General features: G+C 39.1%; 1 protein-coding gene across 1 annotated transcript in view; it reads right to left on the bottom strand.

The window, feature by feature from the left end:
• Positions 1–17,591, bottom strand: part of dnajb5 (DnaJ heat shock protein family (Hsp40) member B5) — a 29,101-nt gene extending 11,510 nt beyond the window's left edge. Inside the window, exons 1-4 of the mRNA XM_057832585.1 lie at positions 17,448–17,591; positions 17,227–17,324; positions 16,422–16,674; positions 8,502–9,163 (exon numbers count right to left, since the gene is read on the bottom strand). Coding sequence (XP_057688568.1) covers positions 8,502–9,163; positions 16,422–16,632 — 873 coding nt within the window. The 5' untranslated portion in view covers positions 16,633–16,674; positions 17,227–17,324; positions 17,448–17,591. The remainder of the gene's footprint in view (positions 1–8,501; positions 9,164–16,421; positions 16,675–17,226; positions 17,325–17,447) is intronic.
• Between the last annotated feature and the right edge of the window lie 1,681 nt (positions 17,592–19,272).

Here is a 19,272-nt window from a genome sequence, read left to right as displayed (position 1 = left end):
AACGAAAACATTAAGAGGGGTTTTAATATAAAATTTCGATAACTTGGACTAACATTTATCTTTTAAGAACTACAAGTCTTTCTATCCATTAATCGCTTTAACAGAATGTTAATAATGTTAATGCCATCTTGTTGATTTATTGTTATAATAAACAAACACAGTACTTATGTACCGTATGTTGAATGTATATAACCATCTTATCTTTCCATTCCAACCATAATTTACAGAAAAATATGACATATTTTATAGATCGTTTGAATTGCGATTACTTACGATTAATTAATTTTTAAGCTGTAATTAACTCGATTAAAAATTTTAATCGTTTGACAGCCCTATAATAAACAAATACAGTACTTATGTACCGTATGTTGAATGTATATATCCATCTTATCTTTCCATTCCAACAACAATTTACAGAAAAATATGACATATTTTATAGATCGTTTGAATTGCGATTACTTACGATTAATTAATTTTAAGCTGTAATTAACTCGATTAAAAATTTTAATCGTTTGACAGCCCTAAAAATAACCATTATCAAGTACAGCTGAAACGAATACTCGGGCAACTCGAGTAACTCGAGTTTAAAAACTGATCCGAGTAATTTTATTCACCTCGAGGAATCGCTAATTTTGCCAGCTCTAAGCATCACGTTTTGCCCGGGCTACTTTTAATGCGGGACAATGCGCTGACGTCGCGAGCGTAGAGGAAGAAGCAATAAAATAAAAAAAATAAAAAACCTTACTGCAGCCGACAACCGCTACAAACTAGGCCGACGTTGCTAAAAACTACGCCCGCATGATGCTTATGTGGTAGCAGGTAGTGTCCGATGCGTCTCTTCGCATGCATCTAGATATCTGTATGCATTTAGAACTAGATGTGAAATGACAGACTCAGCCGCGTCTGGGCAGCGTTAGTAAACAGCCGCCATCTTTAAGCAGTAGACTTCCCAGTGCTAATAAATTTAACGTTACTGTCACTCGCACACGTAACGTTAGCCCTTCGGAGGGCTAGGTTTCTATTGATCATGACCACTGTCGATGCGTGGCTAACGTGACTTACATGCAGGCTTTATTTAGTCTGTAAAAACAAAGCGCTGTAAAGTGATGAGGGTGTAAAACTAAAACATAATAAAGCTAACTGTCGGTTTTAGCTCAGTAGTCATTGCTGAATAAAACACCAACTAGCACTGGTCTCTAATGTGCTCCAATACAGCAGGTATCATACATTAGGGTGACCAAACGTCCTCTTTTGCCCGGACATGTCCTCTTATTACGTGCTCTTCGGCCGGGTTTCATAAATTCATGAAAATGTCCTGTTTTTATGATTTTTCACGGGACCAATTTGAAGAGAATCCCTCCGGCCACTATGAGGCAGTGCCTGCCTGCGTTGACGTGGCTCCGACTAGTAGGGGTGGGAGAAGGAGTAGATCTTCTTGTTTGTAGTTGGCAGTTTACCCTTTGTTTCATGGGGAATTACCACCATCTAACGACGGTTGACAGTTTGGCAAGAGATCAGACTACAGTATGGAGTTTTAAGACGTGGCTCCACACACCTTTCTGTAGGTTTCTCTCCTGATGATGTCGATCACGTGTCTTCTGTTGTATATTGGGTTATATGTGTACACAGAGATGCAGTGTATTGTATTACTCTTGTTTTAATTGTTCTGCGTTCGTGTATTTGGTTGTATTATATTTCAAGTAGGAGCACCTGCCCAGTTAAGAGTTTTTTACGATAAATACGTATATTATGGCAACTGTTGACTTCTGTCGGAGATTTGTACTGGCGTTATCTGTAAAATCCCGTTTGGCATCGCATCGTTGCGTTGCCGATGATTGTAAATTTTTATAGCAAAGTTTGATTTTGCCTCGCCCGGTACTTGCTAACAGGGTAGCTATCAGTGCGCTCAGCCGCGCTAGGCATTATGGGCAATGTAGTTTTGAACTGTTGCGTTTGGAAACATGCTGGTTGAATAGCTTGTCACTTTATTTCGTTTATTATTTGCGTACAATCTAGAACACTGAATGAGAATAAAAATTGAGTGGGAATAACAATTTATCAACGACGATTGTCGTGATAGTAATTTATAAAAATGTTGAATTGGCACATAGCCTACTGTGTGTGCGTATTGACTGGACTACATTTCCATGGGTCTGCATTATATAGATATTTTTTTAATCATTATTAGTTTTTTTTTTTTTTTTTTTTTTAAAGGTTTGATTATTTTTTTAGGAAGAATAAAGCCTGTTTAGTTATCAGTTGAGTAAAAAAATATTTCCATATAGTGTATAGTATATACTATATGGCAATAGGCCTATTTTTTTTGTTTTTGTTTTTTAATAAAACTGAATTTTTATATATCCAGATGGAGGAGGCACACTTTAGATATGTTAAAGTTATATAGGCATCTTTGAGTGGACTTCAAGTAAAAATCTCGAGGCCGGGCCGAGTGTCCTCTTTTTTGGAAATCAAAATATGGTCACCCTATCATACATTTATTTTGAACACTGCAAAAACTCATAATCCTATCAGCACTTACAGTTTAGACTAACTTAAAACTTAACTAGAACTTGAAAATAGCTTAACACAAATGGAAATTAAATTGAAATACGAGGGGAAAAACAGATAGCTTTCAAGTGATGTGTGTTATCAAGCCTAATTACATTTTTAGGTAAGAAATATGTTGTTTTTTTTATAAGATCTAGAAGTTTTTTGAGTGAAAGCAGTGAATTTTTTTTCTAGTCACATCTGAGATGCAATTGTTGGCTGTTTTCAACAATGTACATCGAAAATAAAGACATTGATTGACTGAAAATGGTTCGATATTAGATTAAATGTCTTTTTTTCTCATGTATATTTATAATTGCCCTTTACCAAAAAAAAAAGTTTTATCCGATTACTCGATTAATCGATAGAATTTTCAGTCGATTACTCGATTACTAAAATATTCGATAGCTGCAGCCCTATTATCAAGACACTATACTGTTTTCATCTAGTTCGAGGCGAGGAATAAGAGCTCTTTGCTCTTTGAATACCGGATCATTTGACCCACTTCCCTCATATTCCCCAGCTACTGCACCCCCTCTTCCCATCTTCTCAACCCACATCAAATCCCTTCTTGAGCTGCATGTGCGGCTGATGGATGAGCTGAACACTTTGCCTGTGAAAATGCGGTCTCATCATTACCCAAACACACACTTAGGCATGCGTTTCCACCCCTCCAAGTACGTTAGGTGACTCAAAACCCTTCCTTGAAAGAGAAATTGTAGAATATTATCTTCACTATGACATTTTAAAAACATTTTCCACTAAATAGCAGAAAGTGGCAGCGCTATTAAAAAGGCATTACAACTTGTGTAATTCACCAAACTGAGAAGTCGTGCTGCACTCTGCGACCTCGTGGGCGCAGTTCATCAAATATGCTGCTAGTCACAGTAATAGCAGTCAAGCGTAAACCACAGTCTGTCGTTCACTACTAATGTGTTTGCAAATACGCACACGCAGAAGCTGCCTGCATGCGTGTTTACATCGGCCATGTGCGCTTTCCTGTGGTTCTAACTGCTTGACAGCAGACTCAACAGGAGGAAAGGGTTACTGTCACACAAGGATGCTGCATTCACCACAGTGCTGTCACAGAGGATCTCCTCAAGGCTGATTCAACAAACAGGCGCAATACTCAAATACTTTTGATGACTAACCACTCAGACACGCTTATTCTACTCAGGTTGTGATCAAAGTCAGACCATGTTATTCCTCTTAATTTTTTGTGCCGCGGAAAAAATCGTCTTCAGTATTTTACAACGGATTCACACCATTTCATCTACAAAATGTTTAGAAAATTAACATGATGTGGGGTCATGTTTTTATTCCAACGAAAGTGCCCCTGAACCCCATTTATTACCAATTAGACATTCAACCTAACACGTTGACATTTTCATCGTCAGTGATTTAACACACAAAAGAAATTCTCCTTTCACTCGTAATGACTTTCACCTTGAACTCATCCCATAAAAACCGTCAATGGTGAAAAAAACACCCTATTATTTTGGACCAAAAGCCCAACAGGAAGTGAGGCCAACATGAAGTGACCCTAAACATTTCAGGCTTCAAACATAAAGATATGAAATTTAATTTTTTTGTCAAGAATCAACAACAAGTGGGACACAATCGTGAAGTGGAACAACATTTATTGGATAATTCAAACTTTTTTAACAAATAAAAAACTGAAAAGTGGGGCGTGCAATATTATTCGGCCCCTTTACTTTCAGTGCAGCAAACTCACTCCAGAAGTTCAGTGAGGATCTCTGAATGATCCAATGTTGTCCTAAATGACCGATGATGATAAATAGAATCCACCTGTGTGTAATCAAGTCTCCGTATAAATGCACCTGCTCTGTGATAGTCTCAGGGTTCTGTTTAAAGTGCAGAGAGCATTATGAAAACCAAGGAACACACCAGGCAGGTCCGAGATACTGTTGTGGAGAAGTTTAAAGCCGGATTTGGATACAAAAAGATTTCCCAAGCTTTAAACATCTCAAGGAGCACTGTGCAAGCCATCATATTGAAATGGAAGGAGCATCAGACCACTGCAAATCTACCAAGAACCGGCCGTCCTTCCAAACTTTCTTCTCAAACAAGGAGAAAACTGATCAGAGATGCAGCCAAGAGGTCCATGATCACTCTGGATGAACTGCAGAGATCTACAGCTGAGGTGGGAGAGTCTGTCCATAGGACAACAATCAGTTGTACACTGCACAAATCTGGCCTTTAAGGAAGAGTGGCAAGAAGAAAGCCATTTCTCAAAGATATCCATAAAAAGACTCGTTTAAAGTTTGCCACAAGCCACCTGGGAGACACACCAAACATGTGGAAGAAGGTGCTCTGGTCAGATGAAACCAAAATTGAACTTTTTGGCCACAATGCAAAACGATATGTTTGGCGTAAAAGCAACACAGCTCGTCACCCTGAACACACCATCCCCACTGTCAAACATGGTGGTGGCAGCATCATGGTTTGAGCCTTATTTTTTTCATCAGGGACAGGGAAGATGGTTAAAATTGACGGGAAGATGGATGCAGCCAAATACAGGAACATTCTGGAAGAAAACCTGTTGGTATCTGCACAAGACCTCAGACTGGGACGGAGATTTATCTTCCAACAGGACAATGATCCAAAACATAAAGCCAAATCTACAATGGAATGGTTCAAAAATAAACGTATCCAGGTGCTAGAATGGCCAAGTCAAATTCCAGACCTGAATCCAATCGAGAATCTGTGGAAAGAGCTGAAGACTGCTGTTCACAAACACTCTCCATCCAACCTCACTGAGCTCGAGCTGTTTTGCAAGGAAGAATAGGCAAGAATGTCAGTCTCTCGATGTGCAAAACTGATAGAAACATACACCAAGCGACTTGCAGCTGTAATTGGAGCAAAAGGTGGTGCTACAAAGTATTAACGCAAGGGGGCCGAATAATATTGCACGCCCCACTTTTCAGTTTTTTATTTGTTAAAAAAGTTGAAATTATCCAATAAATTTTGTTCCACTGCACGATTGTGTCCCACTTGTTGTTGACTCTTGACAAAAAATTAAAATTTTATATCTTTATGTTTGAAGCCTGAAATGTGGCGAAAGGTTGCAAGGTTCAAGGGGGCCGAATACTTTTGCAAGGCACTGTACATATTGCCATATTTTTTTCTTATTGATATAACCAGTAAATGATTATTGCTTGCTATACTAGGTTGTAGTATAATGTTTAAGTGTTACAAAGAGTAAAGAGGGTCGGGATGACAACTGCCTTGCTTCATGGCCATCATTGCGTAACTAGACCTTCCGGGACATCTTCAGCACCTGGCGTCTGGACTTTCGTCTAGACCTTCGAGGACAATTTTCCATTCGAGGACATCTTCCTTGGCCGTAGCGTTGCATAACTGAAGTGTCTGGGTCATTCTGACCATTTTTTACCTGTGCCTTTGCTTACACACGTGTATTTAGTTAGTTCCACCTACATGCTCACACATAGCCAACCAAAATCACATGGGTGTCTCCAGCTTGCTTTCCCCCTCCCTTCAGGGCGGCAGCCTTCTGTGTTAGGGCAAACCCCTAATAAAAAGAGCAAAGAGGTTTTTTTTTTCCTTAGATCAATTTTGGTGACTATACAGCGTAATCTAGCATTCCTCTGTCTAGTCCCTCTTTGCTCTCCTTGGCCAAGAAAACTGAGTGTCTTCTCTCCTTATTCTTGGGTAATTTTACAAATGTCTACCTAAGGGTCTATTTTTGAACTTGACAAGTGGCGTTGTAATGGTTTGTTTTTAAAGTGTTTGCATTTGGTTTTATTGATTTGGGTGGATACACTGCCCTCTAGTGGCAACAGTGAATATGACCTGACTTATTGAACATGGCTGAATACAGTTGCTTCTTGTTAAGACCAACATAAGGTAAGTTTTCGTTTGAGCTAATGTTATTTATGCATTTGAAATTTGGTTTATAGTTATATTTAGCTGTTTTTGGAGGGAATATGTGTTTGAACGATTTGTAAAGAGCATTGTAAAAAAAAAAATGTTAGCATTTTATAGCATTTAAGCTAGTTGACTTTTGCTATGCAAGTTAGTCAACTCTTTAGTTGTACTTAGATCCTCATTTATTTATTTTAGGGCTGTCAAAATTATCGCGTTAACGGGCGGTAACTAATTTTTAAAAACTAATCACGTTAAAATATTTGACGCAATTAACGCACATGCTCCGCTCAAACAGATTAAAATGACAGCACAGGCTCATGTGCACTTGTTACTTGTGTTTTTTGGAGTTTTGTCGCCCTCTGCTGGCGCTTGGGTGCGTCGATTTTATGGGTTCAGCACCATGAGAATTGTGTAATTATTGACATCAACAATGGCGAGCTACTAGTTTATTTTTTGACTGAAAATTTATAAATATTATTAAAACGAAAACATTAAGAGGGGTTTTAATTATGGCTGTCAAAATTATCGCGTTAACGGGCGGTAATTAATTTTTTAAATTAATCACGTTAAAATATTTGATGCAATTAACGCACATGCCCCGCTCAAACAGATTAAAATGACAGCACAGTAAAATGTCATCTTGTTAATTGTGTTTTTTGGAGTTTTGTCGCCCTTTGCTGGCGCTTGGGTGCGACTGATTTTATAGGCTTCAGCACCCATGAGCATTGTGTAAGTAATTATTGACATCAACAATGGCGGGCTACTAGTTTATTTTTTGATTTAAAATTTTACAAATTTTATTAAAACGAAAACATTAAGAGGGGTTGTAATATAACATTTCTATAACTTGTACTAACATTTATCTTTTAAGAACTACAAGTCTTTCTATCCATGGATTGCTTTAACAGAATGTTAATAATGTTAATGCCATCTTGTTGATTTATTGTTATAATAAACAAATACAGTGCTTATGTACCGTATGTTGAATGTATATATCCATCTTGTGTCTTATCTTTCCATTCCAGCAATAATTTACAGAAAAATATGGCATATTTTATAGATGTTTTGAATTGCAATTAATTGCGATTAAGTAATTTTTAAGGTGTAATTAACTCGATTAAAAATTTTAATCGTTTGACACCCCTAGTTTTAATATACAATTTCTATAACTTGTACTAACAGTTATCTTTTAAGAACTACAAGTCTTTCCATCCATGGATCGTTTTAACACAATTTTAATGTTAATGCCATCTTGTTGATTTATTGTTATAATAAACAAATACAGTACATATGTAGAGTATGTTGAATGTATATATCTGACTTCTATCTTTCCATTCAAACAATAATTTACAAAAAAATATGGCATATTTTATAGATGGTTTGAATTGCGATTAATTACGATTATTTTTTAAGCTGTGATTAACTCGTTTAAAAATTGTAATCATTTGACAGCCCTAATTTATTTATTTATTTTAATACCGTTTGAGGCTAAGATCAGGTATTTAAATGTATTTTTATATGAAAGTGCAATTATGAATATGTTGTTGAATCACTCAGGAATTTATTTTGTATTCGCATTTCGCTCTTTTGAAAGTGCAATCTTGGCAAGCCTTTGTTTTACATCTCCTAAAATTGATTCTTCATTAAATGTTCCTAATCCGATTATTCGATTATTCAAACTAGTTGATAGATTAATAGACTACTAAAATAATCGATAGCTGCAGCCCTACCCAGAATAATTATGAAGTGACACAAAATCAACAGGAAGTAAACCATAACAGCCCTAAAATACTAGTGACCTGAAATCAACAGTGACCTGAAATCCAACAGTTTCTGGACTGCCAAGTAAGTACGTATTGCCATGCAATTCCTAGAGAAATTGCAGTTTCTCGTTTAAAAATACACCCACTACCCACAACATTTAGTACAGTCTAATGATTCCAAAACAGATGCAGGGTCTTCAAAGTAGGATACTGACTTGGACAAAAAAAAACCCCAAAAAACAGTAAAGTAATAAATCATGGGATGTGATGAAACGAACTCACCTCTTTGAGACTGATCTTGCAGTTGTAAATGATGTTTGAACCGTCTCTCTTAAAGTGGGCATGGCCCTTGTCTTTAAGCACAAAGGCAATATCGGCAGGAATGTTCTCAGGTGTCTGGTCGCCCTCCTTGGGGAAGGTGATCTTGGTGCCCTCCTTCCAGCCCTTCTTAATCACAATGTTTAGAATCTTGTCCTCAGTCCTCAAGCTTCTCCCGTCCGGGTTCAACCTACGGCGTGTGATCTTCATGCGCTTGGTGCAGCCGTGGAAGATCTCCTCTAGGGAGACCTTCAGCTCATGAACCACCGGGGGGTCCTGCTGCTTTCGGGCGCCTCCCGGGCAATCCGAGGGTCCGCCCCTCCTCCTTCGGCCTTCTCCCGGGAAGCCGTTTTTCACCCCGCCCGCGAAGCTGAACTGCCTCCCGAAGTGAGCGAAGTGGTCGTCCTCATCCAAGTCGGTCTCTTGCTCACCGTCGTTACTGTGCTCGTTATGGAAGGAGAAGCCGTTGGTGCGGCCGTGGCTTCGGTTGGCACCGAAAAACATATCGAAGGGGTTAGAGCCGCCGAAGAAGGAGGCAAAGGTGGCGTGGGGGTCTCCGTGGAAGGTGTAGTGGTGAGTTGAGGTACCGGGAGCGCCTGATGAGCTGACGCCTCCTGTCTTGAAACCTGTGAAAAAGACACATGATCAAGTGTTATCAAGGTATTGGATTGATTAGTAAAAACCTGGCCCTTCTTTATGTGCAGAACACTGATTATAGGTCCATAGTTTGAGGTCCATAAGCAAACTGACATTTCTTGTACTGAAGACTTACCTCTAGAATACAGTATTCTGTCTTTTACAGTGCAATTTGTCAGGGCCCCTAACTCCTCCTTTTTGTGTGTGTGTGTGTGGGGGGGGTGCCTTGATTGCAGGATTTGACAGATAGGTGAGCCTGGGACCAGGTGCAGGTGATCATCATCAACAGCCTACTTAAAGCGGTCCTTGGCCTCACATCATCGCCAGATCAACAACTCAGCTCAACGAGTTTGTGACGCCAGCTTCGGTCAGTTAGGAATCCTGGAAATCTGCTATTTAGCTAATTTTGCTTTTGTTCCCTAGATCCTGTACAACTTGCCTGCCTGAACACCTGCTTGCCCACCTGCTCACCCACCACAAAGGCTCATCTGACTATTTCGACACCTTCGGCCAAAACTGTCAAAAACTGTTGTCACTGCCAGTTTGCCTGTCATCTCTACGCTTGGGTCCCCCTCTACCCCAGAAATGTAACACAATCGACGGTGATAGAAGTCCAATCCAATCCAGCCAATCATTTATAATAAAAATATTAAAACAATGACTCTTAGGTGCTATAGAATTCATCGAAAATACTGGAATGAGAAATTTGAGACACCTTAAGGTTTTATTGTTTGGTTCTTTTTTTAAAATTACTTTAATAGGATTTTAATATTGGTAGCCCGCAGTCACATATAATAGTGCAAACTGTATCTCGGGGTTGACCAATACATGGACTTTTTTCAACATTGACCGATTGACAAAAAAGAAATAAGCCGATAAAAAAAGGATTTTGATCAGGTTGTGGACAACTGTGGCCGCCACTGACTGACGGTTGGACCCCGGAAGGACCCTACAGCAGCTTAACAGCAGCTTCAGGGTTGCCTGTTTTGTAAATATTGTATAATTTATTTTTTAATCTTGTATGAGAGAATATCCAATGTTGGTTTAGCAAATGAAGGAGTTTACTGAGTGGTCCGTATACTCTGATTGTAACTTTTAGCGTTAGCATTCTCTAATTAGCATTGCGAGCATCCTCTTAAACTCTTGTTGACATCTTGTGAGAAAGATGAATAGTAATGAAGTTATGAATCCAGTTGTGGCTAGAGATGTCCCAATCGATCGGGTCCGATCACGTCATTTTCAAAGTATCGGAATCGGGAAAAAAATATCGGCCATGCCTTTTTTTTAACATATTTATATTTTAATTAAATCGTTTTCTTATTGTATTTAACGTTACAGACATAATAAATTACACTCATCCAGAGTCTTTAGTTTAAATATCCCATTAGCGGCGGCAATTAATTAAAAAATGTGTCACATTAAAATATTCAATGCTATTAAAATCTCCGCAGCACGATCCTCTCACTCATTGTCGCACTCAATCTGTAATGACACCGTTTTACCTTTATAGAGAGATAAAAGGCAGCGCAACATGAGTAGAGAGAACTTTGGCAGCCTTTGAAGCCTTTCTTCAATTGGCTAATACCTTGCACTCCCTCTCCCGATGATTAGAAATATCATGGGAAGCAATGTGGGGAATCAAGGTGGCAACAGATCTTTGTCTTTACACATTGTTATTTCCCAAAGCAGAGAAGATATATCCATTGATAGCACAACGCACAGTCATGGTTTTACTTCCCATCATGGTTCCACTCCCATCATGCATTGGGGCATGCCTGCAGTATCATTTACTGAAAGCTCAACAAATACAATAGATGGCAATATTTAGTTACAATACACAAAGTCACAAGTCTTTCTATCCGTGGATCCCTCTCACAGAAAGAATGGTCATAATGTAAATGCCATCTTGAGGATTTATTGTAATAATAAACAAATACAGTAGTTATGTACTGTATGTTGAATGTATATATTCGTCTGAGTTTTATTCATTTTTTTCTTAATGCATTGCCAAAATGTATAGGATCGGGAAAAATTATCGGGAATGATTTGAATAGAATCGGGTGCAAAAAAAAGCAATCGGATCGGGAAATATCGGGATCGGCAGATACTCAAACTAAAATGATCGGGATTGGATTGGGAGCAAAAAAACATGATCGGAACAAACCTAGTTGTGGCCTAACTATAGCATATGACGATTTTGACAATAGGAACACGTTCAAGATGATCAATGAATCATAGATCATTGTAATTTGATTTTTTTTTTTTTTTTACATTAAAACAAGCACATACGTTAAGTGTTGTAGTAGTACCCTTCTGCACATAACACCAAACATCCATGTCAAGATAAATATGCTTTTGAGAACATGATCATTCACTTCCAGTTAAAATGGATTGGTCAATGCCGTCAATGGCAGCCAATGGGTTCATCTTGAATATATTGTATTCTGAAAAACGAATCATATACAGACACAAGTTACACACTTCCACTATCTAGCTTAACATACAACACCCACAAATGCAAACCCCAGAAGTCACTGCTATTCATATCTCATGTATCTTAACCATGTGTCTGTGAGCTTAGCGAGTGACACCCTCAAAAGTCCTGCACTCATGTACAGTATAAGATGCCAAGTTGGTTCAAGAGCTATTTCAACAACAACTACACTGGACTTAAGCCAAAACATCACGGTTTCACAGTATCCCGGAATTGCAATTGTAGCTCGAAAATGTGTTACCTTGAAATATCTGGCTTTTAAAAAAACAAAACTTTTTTTCCATTGAACATTTTTATTTTTCAAAACATATTAGCAAATTGGAACATACGTAGAATTTTAAGTTAAAATAATAACAAAAAACTAGGCCTGCAAGCAGGACTGAACGGGCCCTCGCAGTTTGGCGCAACTCGGACGCCATGCAAACTCGGACGGCATGCAGGTCGGGGTGGTGGCAGACAGCCCCCCTCTACATCTCCCAAGTAATGACAGTTCAAAATATGTGGAGAGAGAAAATGATGACAGTCATAATCACTTTCCTTTTGGACCCTTCTGCTTTACCCAAACCTCAATAATTTTCATCAGCCATCTCAACACGTCTTAAGGCTTCCCTTATGCAGTTTTGAGGTTGATTGATTTTTTTTTCCCTTCGAGGAGGAGTGTGTCCCGTAAAAAAGGGCATTTCCTGTTCCCACTAGGAGGCGCCAGGCACAATTGGTAATATTTCAATCCAGTCCTGTTCAGGCTGGGATACGTTGTATGAGGGAGTTATCAGTCATTATCCGAATTTGGCGTTTAGCCGAAAAAATGGACGACTTTGGCACCTCGCCTAGGTCAGGCCCGAGAATGAAAACACACCATTTTGATAAATTAAGATTTCATATGTCTCATGAACAGTCTCGCCAATTTTGAGGTTGATCAAACTAATTCCCTCCGTGCCAAGGTCTCAAATGTGCACACTGTAAATCGATAAAAATTTCACATTCAATCCAAAATACCAGATTTCCTGTAGGATTTGGAATGTGTGTGCAAGAGACTTTTTGGAGCAGTTTTGCAAAAGGTTTTGACTCTCCGAATTTCATCACTCTATGTTAAAAAAACCTAAATGGAGAGGCCTTTTTGAAAAATTCAAGGGGGCGCCAGTGAGCCATTTTGTTACATTTTTTCGTAACATTGCAAGATTATCGAACGTTATCCAAAGCCGCATGTATGTGCAAATTTTGGTGAGTTTTTATGCATATTCAAGCCTCCAAATGTAAACTCTTACTGTGAACCCATGAAAATTTCACATTCGATCGAAAATACCCGATTTCCTGTTGGATTTGGAATATGGGTGCAAGAGACTTTTTGGAGCAGTTAGGCATAAAGTATCTACTCCCCAAATTTCCTCGCTCTATGTTGAAAAAACCCAATAGGAAAGGCCTTTTTTAAAACTTCTTTCTGTCGCCACTAGTTGGCACTGTAGAGTTGATGCAAATGACCCCTACAAGACCCTTCAGGGTATGACTCTCAACAAGCACGGGAAGTTTGGCGCAAATATGTTGTATAGCTGCCGAGTTATGACTGTTCAAAGTTTTTTGCGAGACAAATTGTTGACTGTCATTTTCACTTTCCTGTTTGGACCCCTCCGCTTCAACGAAACCTCAATATTTTTCATCAGGCACCTGAACACAGGTCTTAAGGCTCCCCTGATGCAGTTTGAGGTCAACAGATTTTTTTCCCTTGGAGGAGGAACTTGTCTCGTTAAAAAAGGCATTTCCTGTTCTCACTAGGGGGCGCTAGGCCTAATGGGTAATATTTCAATGCACTCGTGTCAAGGGTGGGATACCGCACATACATGGCAGATATGAAAAAGATTGAACGTTGTGTCAAGGAATTATTAGTCATTTACTGAATTTGTCATTTTGCCGAAAAAATGGCCGACTTTGGCACCACGCCCAGGTCAGACTCGTGTATGAAAACGCACCATTTTAGAAACTTAAGCTCTCATATGTCTCATGAACAGTCTCACCAATTTTGAAGATGATCATACTAACTCCCTCGGCGAAAAGGTCTCAAATGTGCACCGTGTAAATCGATAAAAAATTCATATTCAATCCAAAATAACCGATTTCCTGTTGGGTTTGGAATATGGGTGCCAATGCTTTTTTGGAGCGGTTTTGGACAAGGTATAGACTCCCCAAATTTCATTGCTCTACGCTGACGCACCCTAATGTTATAAGCCAATTTTAAAATTTCAAGGGGGCGCCACTGAGCCATTTTGTTATATTTTTTTGCAACGTTGCAAAATTATCGAAATTTACAATTTTCCGCACGTATGTGCAAATTTTGGTGACTTTTCGTGCATGTTCAGGCCTCCAAATTGGCTGTTTTCATTTGCCCTGAAAAAAAAAAAAAAAAAAATCCTTTGCAAAACAATAGGGCCTTCGCACGCCTAGTGCTCAGGCCCTAATAAACTGAAATATTCTAAATAAAATTAAAATAAATGCAGTCCTTTAGGTGAGCCTAAGTCCACTGCCACAGGTCAACATTATTACCATCAGAACAAAAATAATTGAATCATTTTCCATAAAAAGCAAGTGTGTATGACTCGCATCATGTTTACATTATATACACCCCCCCCACACACACACACACACACACTGTTTCTCAACACAGACAGTTGCCAGAGAGAAAAACAATCACGTTTTACCACTGCTAGACACACTAAACACGCTGGAGTTAACTCTTGTAGCTGGTGGCTAACGTTCATGACAGCGTTTACTAACCTTTAATTTTGCATAAATGCAAAATCATATTGGAGGTATTGCCTCCTCGGCAGCCACCCTCCGCAAACATGTTTTACATGTCGGTTGGCTCTCCTTCTCTAAGCCGCGGCCGCCTGTAACCTTTTTCTAGGCGAAGTATTCCCATTACAGCAATTTCGTTTTCTCCGATGGCGGAAAAAGTTCAGGAGTTTCATCTCCTCCAGCCATGGTGTAGCACAGCTGACTCACTGACACTGAGCAACAACCCGTGGGGGAGGGTTGAGCCTTGCAATTGCAAGTGAGGCATTTCTCCCCGCATTTTTGGGACATAAAAAAATAACAATACCGTAGGGACGGTATGACCGAAAATTTTTGCTGTTTTGAAACCATAAAGTTTTCATACCACGATATACATTGAAACCGGTAATCGGCACATGTCTAGTGTAGGCGTCCATAAGTTATTAGGTATTTTTTTATGTCCCAAAAATGCAGTGAGAAATCCCTCGCCTACAGCTGCAAGGCTCAACCCTCCCCCACCGGTTGTTGCTCAGTGTCAGTAAGTCAGCTGTGCTACACGATGGCTGGAGGAGGTGAAACTCCTGAACTTTTCCCCACATCGAAGAAAACGAAATCGCTGGTATGGGAATACTTTGGCTACAGAAAAGTTCAAGATGGCCGCGGCTTACAGGAGGAGGATCAACCGACATGTAAAACATGTTTGTAGAGGGTGGCTGCTGAGGAAGCAATACCTCCAGCATGATTTCACATTTATACAAAATTAAAGTTTAGTAAACAATATCATAAACGTTTCCCACCATTTTCCCACCAGCGTGTTTAGTGTGTCTAGCCACAGGTCTAGCGATGGTAAAACAAGTGGTGTTTTTTTTCTCTCTGACAACTGTCTGTGGTGAGAAAGCGAGTGTGTGTATAAATTAACAGCTGTGGCTGTGGGTTTCGCTCACCTAAAGAACTGCATTTATTTTAATGTTATTTAGAATACTTCAGTTATTTTTTGTTGTATTTTTAATTTATTTTAACTTAACATAATACTTATGTTTCAATTTGCTAATATTTTTGGAAAAAAAAAATCTTTTTTTTTTCTTTTTTAAAAACCTTTTAACATTACACTTATGTTTCAATTTGCTAATGTTTTTGAAAAATAAAAATCTTTTTTTTTTTTTTTTTTTTTTTAAACCTGTCCTGTTCAGCTGTTTGACACGGAGAATGGAAGTCTAAGTGCCCAGTGTTTCACATTGGAGTATGAAATACTCCCATTGTGATCATTCAACATACCTCGTTTATTATGACAAAGCAGCGAACAGGAAGGGGTTATGGGGGAACAGAAGAAAAGGAACACAAGAGAAGAAAGAAAAGAAACACAAACAACAACAAGAAATACATTGAACGTCTACACTAACTACTAATATGTTGATGCTAGATGTATTTCTGGTTGACACCATGTGGGGGGCCTGTTGACCAGGGAAAGAGGGGGACAGGGGTGGGGGAGTCTATAAACTAAGTGATTGAAAGGGGTAGAGTGTACACAAATCAGATCTGTGGTCTAGAACCCAGTGTGAATCCCTTCTGGGTGTGAGCCCGTTGGCGACCGACCCTACACCGCCCCATCGCCAATCTCGGCACAGGGACCCCCCACCCTAGTGCGCCCTATAACATCCAGCTGCATGTGGGCGACAGCCACACAGACGAGCGGAGACGCCACGCGGGCGCCAACCCAGGGCCACGGCCCCCACCCAGCCAACCCGGGGAGGGAGGGCGAGTATGGGGGGTGTCATTGCAGTCCATTCCTTCTCCCGCAGCCCAGCAAAATAAAAATAAAAATCCTGTCCAATTGATTTTTTTTAAAAACCCAGATATCTCAAAGTTACACATTTTAGAGCTATAATTGCAATAACGTGATACCATGAAACTGAGATATTTTTGCCTAAGGTTATGACACTCATACTGGCTCATGTCTACTCTACACTGGACAGAGCTCTTGTAACTCTTACCTTCCTCCCCTAGCTGGTCATAGACGAGCCTCTTCTTTGGGTCGCCGAGCACCTCGTACGCCTCGGCGATCTCCTTGAACTTTTCCTCGGCGTTGGCCTCCGTGTTCTTGTCAGGGTGGAAGCGCAAGGCCATACGACGATAGGCCTTCTTGATCTCCTCTTCGTTGGAGCCCTTGGGGATGCCCAGTGTTTTGTAGTAGTCTTTCCCCATGGTCGCACACACTTATGAGCCCCTCTTCCACTCACGCTGTGGCTGAATAATAGATTTGAAATTTATTCAGCTTTATAATACATTGCAAGGTGAGATGAGGACAACCACACAGTGAATGTTGAGCCACAGGGAGTGCATTCAAGGACTCCGAGTCTACAGAGTGGACAAAGAGAAGACTATAGTGTTGCCACGGCAACCTTGCGGATGCTGATGTAGTCAAGCCAGGTATAGTGACCAGGAATCCCCATCACCTGCTTTGTCAAAGGGCTTCTCCCAACTAACTCAGCATCCACAGCACATGAACAATTGTAATCATTAGTAACAAATCTACACAATGTATGAATGAATGGCAGCTATTGCATCCTGCATGACTTCCACTGCAGTGGGCACAAGGACCAAAATGTCCGATTTAGTAAAAAAGTATCACACACAGAAACAATATTATCCAATCATTATAATATTATATTAATTATTTTTTTCGAGTGGGAAACCCCTGATGATGCTAGCGCTAATAACGCGCGTTGATGCGTTCACAAACACACTGCATAGCACGGAAAAGCGAAATAAATAGAAGAATACGTAAAGAACTCGTACCGAAAAGAGACGAGGTAACGGCTGTTCACATCACCATGGTTCGGGCGTCTTCCTGTGCTCAAGCCCGGCTTTCTGTTCCTCTTCTCCGGTGTGCTGTACTTGAACCGCCGGTTCCGTTTCCAGTGACGTCAAGATAGAAAATAACGTGTGAGCCGACCGGAGTGGAAGACCTCGACACACAAACCCACGTCAGCGGTAATTTGTTTTAAAATAACTCTTACCGAGTGTTTAATTTGGAGTCAACCCCCACAGCTGTCCAGAGCCAACCAACCCCCCCTCAAATGAAACACCCCCAAGAGTGGATAAAGCGGCTTAAATACAGTATTGTACAATCAATTTCACTGAGTCATTTCCTTATCTTGTCTGTGAGTCCAAATTCTGCTTCTGACTTTGTGTGGTGGAGATGTGCTTTTAACTATCATGCTTGAGGAGGAAGCCCACCCCTAAACAGGTTGTGCCCACCTACAATGTGCCTGTCCTGGAGGGAGTCTCTCAACACCACTAGGGGCGCTGGAAGTCACTCACAGCAGGGGGTGCTGAGGATCTTACTTTGTTTTTTCCCATCCAAAAACAGTCGTTTCAGTCCAATTTTGTCATGCTGGCGCTTTTTCCCCATACAAGGCGTGCACAATGGCAGTACACACGCATACTGGACAGTTTACGTACTACTACTAGGCTACTACAAAGTGTTCTATTTCACCCACAGTGTGTGTTAGAGTTTTTGTATTGGAAACAAAAGCGCCAGTGTATTACAATGTAAAACCCGCAGTGACACACAAATCTGGGCACCGAGATAGCAGACCAACATAAAATAAACGTTGATTTTCCATCAAAATCATCAGTAGGGTTGACATAGAAATTTTCGACATCAAGTGACGTTGAAACAACGTTGTTCTATGGTATGTCAGGCGATGGTTGGGTTAACATTGTTTTATAGTTGATGAACTAATGTTGACAAATACCCATAAGCGGATTGTAAGGGGGGGCCTGGCCCCCCTGGTGGCCGAAAAGTATCATTGCATGTAATTAAGTTTCCTATATATATATATATATATATATATATATATATATATATATATATATATATACTGTATATAAAATTTGTAAAGCAATAAAACCGCAACAAAAATGAATGAAATTAACAAAAAAACATTTTTATAATAGGTCGAAATTATTTTTCGAGCACCTTAGACAGTCATTTGCTTTGCATATAATATATATATATATATATATATATATATATATATATATATATATATATATATATATATATATATATATATATATATATATATATATATATATATATATATATATATTATTACATATTATTAGCAAATTTGTATTTATTGTGTATGTTAATATAATTTATATGTTCAAATATTTCAATTTAAATGAGCTAATAAAATCCAGACATGTATTCTGGAAGTTTTCAAAATGTTTCTTTAGTAATTTTTGAAAACACATGTTTGAATCGAACGGTGTATCACCTGAGCCAATACACATGAAAGTTACTATAAATTAGGGCTGTCAAACATTTAAAATTTTTAATCGAGTTAATCACAGCTTGAAAATTAAGTAATTAATCTCAATTCAAACCATCTATAAAATATGCCATATTTTTCTGTAAATTATTGTTGGAATGGAAAGAAAAGACAAAAGATGAATATATACATTCAACGTAATGTACATAAGTACTGTATTTGTTTATTATAACAATTAATCAACAAGATGGCATTAACATTAACATTCTGTTAAAGCGATCCATGGATAGAAAGACTTGTAGTTCTTAAAAGATAAATGTTAGTACAAGTTATAGAAATTTTATATTAAAACCCCTCTTAATGTTTTCGTTTTAATACAATTTGTAAAATTTTCAATCAAAAAATAAACTAGTAGCGTGCCATTGTTGATATCAAGTATTACACAATTCTCTTGGTGCTTAAGCCCATAAAATCAGTCGCACCCAAGCTCCAGCTGAGGGCGACAAAACACAAAAAAACACAAGTAACATGTGGACATTACATCGTGCTGTCAATTTAATCT

This window comes from Corythoichthys intestinalis, chromosome 3, assembly GCF_030265065.1.
Source record: "Corythoichthys intestinalis isolate RoL2023-P3 chromosome 3, ASM3026506v1, whole genome shotgun sequence".
NCBI classification, from domain to species: domain Eukaryota; kingdom Metazoa; phylum Chordata; class Actinopteri; order Syngnathiformes; family Syngnathidae; genus Corythoichthys; species Corythoichthys intestinalis.
This window is presented reverse-complemented; position numbering and strand designations above follow the sequence as displayed.